Source organism: Cyprinodon tularosa, unplaced genomic scaffold (assembly GCF_016077235.1).
Source record: "Cyprinodon tularosa strain WSP-4 unplaced genomic scaffold, ASM1607723v1 ctg8, whole genome shotgun sequence".
NCBI classification, from domain to species: Eukaryota; Metazoa; Chordata; class Actinopteri; order Cyprinodontiformes; family Cyprinodontidae; genus Cyprinodon; species Cyprinodon tularosa.
Window position 1 is genome coordinate 141,205 of NW_024039562.1, and position 8,540 is coordinate 149,744.

At 40.9% G+C, this 8,540-nt stretch overlaps 1 protein-coding gene across 1 annotated transcript; it reads right to left on the reverse strand.

Annotated features, from left to right (window-relative positions):
- Positions 1-4,327: 4,327 nt before the first annotated feature.
- snai1b (snail family zinc finger 1b) lies at positions 4,328-6,467 on the reverse strand. Its single transcript, XM_038271334.1, has 3 exons — positions 6,168-6,467; positions 5,375-5,920; positions 4,328-5,093 (listed from the first exon to the last, which is right to left on the reverse strand). Exons 1-3 carry the CDS (start codon positions 6,247-6,249, stop codon positions 4,912-4,914), a joined length of 810 nt encoding a protein of 269 aa, XP_038127262.1. The 5' UTR covers positions 6,250-6,467; the 3' UTR covers positions 4,328-4,911.
- Positions 6,468-8,540: the final 2,073 nt, after the last annotated feature.

Genomic DNA, 8,540 nt, shown 5'->3' on the forward strand with positions numbered 1-8,540 from the left:
GGTACCATGCTCAGGGTACCTCAGTCATGGAGGAGGAGCAGGTTAATTACTCCCCCCACCAACCTGGCGGGTCGGGAGTCGAACCGGTAACCTTTGGGATCCAAGTCTGACACCCTAACCGCTCACCCACGACTGCCCGACATGTACTTAGATAAATGTGCGGTCTCAGGGGACCTTCATTAGGATTAAAAAAAAAAGTTCCTTTGAGAAGGAAATGGCCTAAACAAACCCAATTCTGTTTGAAATACAAGACAGCTGTATTGCAGTTCTGCAGTGTTTCATGCATGGCCTTTAAAATAGCAATTCTGTAAAGTATATTGTCAATAGTTCTAATATTAATCATTTTTGGATCATCTAAACTAAGTTGATGTTCTACAATTGCTATTTTTTCGGGTTGCAAAAAAAAAAAAAAATTTTTTTATAAAAAATAAAATAAAATAATTGGTAATTCAAAAATGTTTTTTGAAATATAATGCATTTCCCCACTTTTGGTGGTCAAATGGTGCATGTATTTTCAGCATGAATAACACAACCAAGATTTTAATAGCTTCATGCTTGTTGCAAGTCCCTTATCCCAAGATGCTTTGTGACATCAATATGACATCAATTCAATACCTTATTCCCAGACATCAAATCAACGTCAATTTGATGTTAAGTTTTTGTGCAGATATATTGTTTTAAGTTCAAATATGTTTATTAGCAATATGAGGCAGTATTTGGATGCTAGATTGATTTATTGGTTGGACCTTTTTACAACTATAAGCTTCTGTAGAATAATTATCATGGAAGTCAAAATCTTGACCAATCTTCAACATCAAATTGATGTAACGGTGCCCACTGGGAAGGCTGGTTCCTGTCCTTGAGTTCTGAGTGCATTGTGTGTATTTTTCCCAGAGTTCCTTGTAATCCTGGCATATGTGTTGTTAAAAAAGAATCTCTCTTTTTTTGACACCTGGATTAGGCAGATGTTGATGTTTTTGCATGTGTATTGCATGTTATAGCTGCATCTACAGACAGCATATCTTGCTGCCCTCACAGCACATGTCATTGATCAAGTCTGCATTGCAACATGTGGCATTCCTCAGTAAATTCAACTCCCCACTGATTTGATTAATGGCCTGCAAACAGATACACCCATTCTTCTGCAGACACCCTCCAAGCCACCCTCCCACCTCCTCCCTCTCCAATGTCCAGTCTCTTCTCTCCTATTGCAAACCTCCTCATATTATCCTTACATCACCCCTTTCTTCAAAACTAATGCCATTTATTTCTCTGTACTTGTTGCTTGATTATCGGCTGGAAGGCTGATGAAGCAGAAGTAAATTTCAGACTTTTTTTAACTGTCTTCTGAAAGGACAAACCTGGACGAAAGTCTAAAGAGGCTGCTCAAGTGGAGAATATTGGAGCTGATGCTTTGGGCAGTTGTGTAAGAGCTCTGCAGCTTTTAAGAAGGTTGGAAACTTTAGCCCAGTGACTTAACCCTCTTGGCTTGAACCCGATCCTCCAGTGAATCAGCTCAGCAAAGCCTGACATTCTGATTTCAGCAACACACTCTCTCCCACTCAGCATGGGCTGCTGTAAACCCCGACACCCTTAACGAAGAATCAACAGACATTCATCATCTCCTGTAAATAAGCAGCTGAAACTGCAAACAGATGCTTTGTATCAATGCTTTTTGAAGGTTGTGTTTGTGGAATACTGACAAAATAGTTCCTATCCTAAGCATTGACGTGATTCAATCTCCATCTTCAGTTTCATTACAGTTTATTTCCCCAAGAAATACTATTAACAGCTTATATTGTTTAGGTTTGAGTTATGGATCAGTGTGAGCTTTACTTTACTCCTTTTCCTTTTTATTTTCTAGTAATTCTGACCCATGTGCTATAAATTTACATTCAGCACTGCCTAAATCAATACTATGAAGAGGCTTTGCACATCTACTTACTTAAATCTGGGCCCAACCTATTTGCTTAATAGCTTTTGCTGTTACAAGACCAATGGATAAAATATCCTGTCCTTTTAAACTTTAAAAACCATTCAATTTATTCTCAAGGGTACAAAATCCAACCATCCATGATCCATCCAACTTATACATTTGAGGTGAGACATGCCTATTTTTGTTTAGGAAGTTTGGTCAATCCTGGGCAGGTCTTCAGTCAGTACAACATGAAAGATCACAAACATTGTTGTGCTACTATATAACAATGATTAAACCTGATGAGCATGAAAAAAATGGAACCACTGAGATTTAAGGTGATGATTTATTATTAATCTTTTATCACTGCTGTATTTCTATAACACATTTTCATTTTGACATATCACAGATATGAAAAGCATAATTGTGACTACAGGAAATAGAGAGCATCAGCTCTTTGAATTCACCACACAAGAGTTTCAGTACAATAGCTTTGCATTTATCAAGATAAAGCAATTGAAATGTAAGGACTTCATTGTAATTATCTTTATCTTAAAGGTGGGGGGAGTGGGGGGTGGGGTCACATGTTGCTACATTTTCACGTCAGGCAATCACAAAAATGTGTCTGATTCTACGTAGGTTTTCAAAGCTAAGGACAAATGCTAAATGCAAGTAATTTTATGAACCGCTCACGATTAACATTCTATAATAATGAAGAAAGAAAAGCAAATATTTGGTCCATAAAGAACCTCTTCTCTGACGTGTGATGGAGATTTTCATCAGAACTAAAATGTTCTGTTTTCTGAGTTTGTTGGCAGATCGCTTTAAGTGTGAGCTAATAGAACAAAGCTGATCCAAAAATAAACTTTGTATAGATCTGTGGCAAGTTGCTTTATGTTCAGTAAAACAGTCCCATGGGTTGGTAAGCAACATATAAAAAAGGCAGCTAAACCGTATTTGCTTGTTTATTTCCTGTTTTTCCAGAAAAGCCTGAACGTATCCAATAATGAGAAATTCTGAAGTTTCTTTTGTCATGGGAGTTAAGATGTAGACAAGGGAAGGCCTGTTAGATGAGGCTGAAATACTTAGTAAAATATATGAGGTTTTAAAAACTCTGTTAAAGTGTCCACAGAGACCAATTGAGGATAAAATGCAGCTGAATCCAGGCATTGTGTATTTCCAGCTGCAGAAAATTCAGCTAGGACATCAGTCTACAAGCTGTCGGATTAAATGTCTGTCGCTAATGGTTCAGGAATGTTAAATTAGTCAGGGGATGCACGCGTGATGCTGTGAACGACAAAATACTTTAAGGGGGCCAATTTGATACCTATGAACATTTAAAAGGAAAGATGACAACTCCAGTGATCTCATTGCCTCACAGCTAAATAGTCACAGACAGCCTCCTACACTCCAAAACTAAACAAAAAAACTTTCCTTATCAAGAACGTTTTATTTCAGCAGCAAATAGGAAAATAAGTGTGGTTTTTGGAGGCAGAATGAAGATATCCCAAAAGAAAACTGAAATTAGACTCATCTTTAAAATCTGAGCTTTTTTCTCTACACTGGGTGCCCACATGTTTGACAGTTCAAGCGAAGCTCAGTCCCCTACTGAGTCACTGGATGCGTAGGTGTGCAGCTGCTAAAATGACTCTTACCTCTCACATTCTCATAAGTTGAAAAAAGAAGCCAGGGGACAAATGAACCCCTCCTGATCAAAGTGAGCTTCTGTATTCAGGGGTTGTGTGTTTGCATGTGCACAGCCTTTAGGGGGCTGTTTACATTGAGCAAGCTAAGTCATGCAATCTGATCTCAAGGTTTGACGGCCTTTCTCAAACACATGGGTGCATGTGCACTCATGCACCTTTCAACACGGAGAGCAATTGGGAGGAAATTCTGTTAGCTCAATGAGACGTCCAGGCGTCAGTGCATGTCTCTCTTTGTGTTGAGATTGTTGCCATATGTTTCACCCAGGATGCTCAGCTTAAAATTGAGGTATAATAAGTCCATCTGCACTGCCCTCAGTCTCATTTCCTGCTTTCATTTAGAAGCTACTCATATGTCAAGAAATGGGTTTATTCTGTCAAATTTTCTATCATGCCTCTTTTGGCCTCCCCCCCTTTGTAAAGTTCTCTCTGGGTGTTGTGCTTTACACACACCCCTACAGCTGCACCAATGCTGCTCGCACTGTGTGTATCCGCAGTGTTTCCCGATAGGTGGGCAGGTGTGTGCAGGTGTTCCACCGATCACTCAACATCATATAAGCCTCTCCCATTAGCACTCACTAACCATACAACAGTGTGCTGCTCTATCATCCTATTCACAAACTGTCATACATGTCCTAATGAACTCTTGTGTCAATACAAACCCTTAGAAAGACTGACATTAAAAGGAAAAAAACACTTTTTTTAAAAGAAATCCTTTTATTTACAAATGACAGGAATAAAAATACACAGCTCTGCAAAATTAAATTCATCTTCAAGCAAATGTTTTACAAAATCTGCAGATTGAAAGTTGTAAAAAAAAAAATTTTGGGTCAGGCTCAAGTGAGCTATTACATCCCAGAATGGTTGTGCAGCGAGGACAGGGCAAATGGTGTGTGCATCACCTGTCGTTGAGGTTGCAGCTAGCGCGTCTCTCAGCACCCTGCCTCCACGGTGCACCATGCAGACAGCTGTCTCAACACCCACACATCATGCATCTATAGCATGGTGAGGAATGACATCCCCGCATACGCAAAAAAACACACCCAAGCAGCTGCAACATGGCCACAGTCCCGGACCGGCCGGCACCAATTAAGTTTCCTGGGAATTAACAACACTTTCAGCTGCCAGTTTCAAAAACATGCAGCAAATAACAGTGTGAGATCAAGTTGGACAATCATGAATTAAAGGCACTTAAAGAAACTGCATTCTAGGCAGGTGACAACAATTTGTGTTTTCTCATCGCAAACCAGCTTCAGCTGGGTCTCCTTTCAAGGCGCTCTGGGGAACCATGCTCTACGTGGAGGGACAACATCCAGAGGAGCTGTGTTTGTGCAGCAGGGACATGCGGCTGAAGGTCCGAGAGCAGGTGCTGCACTGGTACTTCTTCACCTCAGAGTGGGTTTGCAAGTGGGCACGGAGGTTGGAGCGGTCAGCGAAGGCCCGGTTACAGTGTTGACAGGCGAAGGGGCGCTCTCCTTTGTTAGGAAGAGAGAAAGAACACTGTGAGCATCAGAGGAACATCACATTCATTCATTTTTTTAAGATCCACAGAAAAGCAGAGTGACAAACAATCAATCAGGAGTCAATTCTCTTTATTTTCTCTTGAAGACCAAGTTTTTGGCCGTGATTAGTTTGTGTGAGGTTAAGCAATGGTATTTGCTCATGTGTCAATAAATACCAATGAGCACAAGGTGCAGCCACTCGCATCAGCAAATTTAAAACAGTAATAATCAATAGAGTGACTTCAGATCTTTACCTGTGTGTGTGCGGATGTGTCCCCTGAGCAGCCAGGGCCTGGAGAAGGCCTTGCCGCAAGTTGGACAGACGCAGGGAAGGGTGTGAGAGCGGATGTGCATCTTCAGTGCTCCCAGGCTGGTGTACTCCTTGGAGCAGTGTTTGCAGTGAAAGGCTGGACGCGGCGATGCCTCTGAGGGTATGGGGGGGGTCTGTGATGACGATCCATCGGGAGGGAGCTGGTGGCTGGACACCTGATGATGCGAGAGTGCAGAGAGGCTGCTGTAGGTCTTACTACAGTGGAAGACGTTTTGGATGGCCTCTGGACTGGGGGGATCGGAGGTCCGGCCACCGTCCTCAGATTCCTCATCGCTGCTACTGGAAGGAGAGCTGCTGAGGTTCAGAGGGCCCAATGGAGAAGGAGGCAAGGAAACAAGGGTAAGTGGGGAAAAAGGAGCAGGCGGGACATCTGAGCTTGTGAAGAAGGGGCCGCTGGGATGGCAGGTGAGCGCAGAGGCGTTATTCTGAGTTGGAAGTTCAGCCAGGGGAAAGCTTTCCGGGACAAAAGCTGAAAGCAAAGAGGAAGTATGGTAGATTAAACAGATGATCCAAGCTTGTTATCATTCTCACTCTCAGGTTGCAGTCTAAGCATCAAGCTTTCTCATCAACAGATTTTCCAGATGACTGGATGAGTCTTTTCAAAAACCTACATTCACCTTTCACTCTCTTTATTTATGCAGATGCATAAATAAAGCAGTAAAAGTACTGCTTTTACTGCTTCGTTTTATTTAGAAAATATTATTAATAAAACTTACCAGTTTGGCTTTCCAATTGGCTTTCCCTGTAATATGGCTTCTTGTTTGAGAAATACTTCTTGACAAGAAATGATCGAGGCATGTTGAGCTCCAATTTGTCCTCAACCAAAAAAATTAAGTAATAATGAATCTCCAAAACCAAATGCTTCCCAGTCCCAGTGCGCCTCGGTTAACTGCTACTTCCAGACAAACTGAGATAAAACTAATCGGGATACAGAAGCACAACCTGCGGAGTTGCATGTATCTCTGCGTTAAAGTTTGCCTCCTCATATACAGGGGGAGAAAGCAGCGGGGTGGGTGGGCACATCCCCGCCTAAAGACACACCTCTGCACGCCGCCATCCCTCTCACCGCAGGTGCCCAAAATGCCCAAATCTCCAATAAAGCAGCGACTGCGCATGTCCCGGATTTCCTTTAACTGCAAATTTTCCCTGATATGTTAAAAGTTTCAACCTTTGCAATATGGATGTTTGGTTTTTTTAAAAGATAACAATTCGGTTTCTCTCTCGTGAATATCTACAAATCACCAATAAGAGACTCAAAAGCTCCATCAGTAAATTTATGCTGCAGAAATTTCATAGAAAAAACTAATGAGAACTAATGCATAGTAAATCTTTGAATGAAAATTAATTAATTATAAATCAAGTTACTGAAATAAATCACTTTTTATTAATATATTCATTAAGAATACAGCGGATATAAAGTAATATTCAGATTAAATCTAATAAACTTTTTCTTTGTTGTTCAGTCAAGTAAAATGATCATCAATCATTATCTGCAATGGAAGCTTTTTTAGGAAAACTAACGATATAAAAGAGGAAATTAATAGAAGCGTCTTCAGGTACAGACTAGTGAAACAATTTGGAACATTTACATCTCCATAAAAATGTTCATATGAACCAAATCGATTAGATATAAGAATTATGAAATAACTACCCTAAAAAGGAGAAAGGGAAATAAATTACAAGAACTTACGTTTCCTCCGACCATCTTAGTAAAACTACTCTGCCGGAATCTGATATTACTGCCACATAACAGAAAACTCATGGAAAATATATAAATATATTGATTGTCCATATAAAGTCAAATACAATATCTATAATGAAACTTCTCCTCTTTTCTAAATCAAAACAATGCGCATTTGAGCTGCTTCTCTTTTTTTTTCTAATCCAATCAGTTGATTTTTTTTTATTCAATTAATAATTAAGTGATAGCCTCTAAGTAAATCCTGGATATATACTACCAAAATGAGTGAAGATATTCCATAACACTAAGTTTAGTTGGATAAAAACCAAGGAGAGCGCCCTCTGCTGGCCTCTATTCTCACAGTTCTATAGAAAATGCCCGTTTAAAGGCTGAGGCGGCTCCAATGCGCTCTGATGGTACAGAATAGAAAAGTAAGATTTTAACACGCAGATGTTTAAAGCAGACATTTTGTTCACACACAAGGAGACAGACGGCACTCTTCCAAACAAAAAGCCCAGTTCATCCTGCTCTGTTCTCCTCTCCTCTCTCAGTGGGAGATAAATGACCCTGAATAGGAGCAGCACTGTTCTCCTGCTTCCTCACAGCTTGAAAGCAGGTCAGAAATTAAGGGAACAAAATGATGAAGCTGTTGGAGCGCCTGCCTTCGGGTGGTGTGAAATGCTGGGAGGAAATGAGCCTATGTTGAGGTCAGATGTCCATTTTGATCCTGCATTTGTAAATTGAAACCCCTAATTCATTTTCATTCGTAGTATATTTTTAAATAGAAATGTATATTTGCTTATATGTTGTTTTTTAACGTTTGGACTCAGTTGGAGTCGTGCGTAAAACAACTGAATCTGCACTTCAGGTGCCAGCCATCAGACAGGAATGTCTCAGCTTTAACTGGTGCTTTTAACATTGCAAAGAGAGTCAGAGGCTGGGTGGTGGGGGGGTCGTGGTGGTGGGGGTGCACCTGTCCAAAAGGCGCTATTGTCACAGAGTGGCCAAAACTTCACACATCGTTAGAGCGCTTGTTGATGCTGACGCCACGTAGACTGCGGGTCAGCAGGGCAGGGCTGCAGTAAAAACAAAGCGGCAAACATCCTAGAAACACGTGAAAGTGCTTCTGCTGCTGGGGATTTATTTCACAATTTGATTCTTTGGGTTTAAATGATGAGTTTGATTAAGCATTTGATAGTTTGACCCCAATCACTTTATGCTTGCTTTGGTCATTCCTGAAAAAAGCAGGTGATTACGCGCACCGATGAATGGAGTCTGTGGAGGGGACAGTTTGTCTGTGGGAGACAGACTGCAGACAATTTGTGTTACAGCAGGTTAGAGTGACCCTTTGACATTAAAAGTTTTCTGCAGGGAACAGATGTTTGGCTCATCTGTGGCCCCAGGCCTG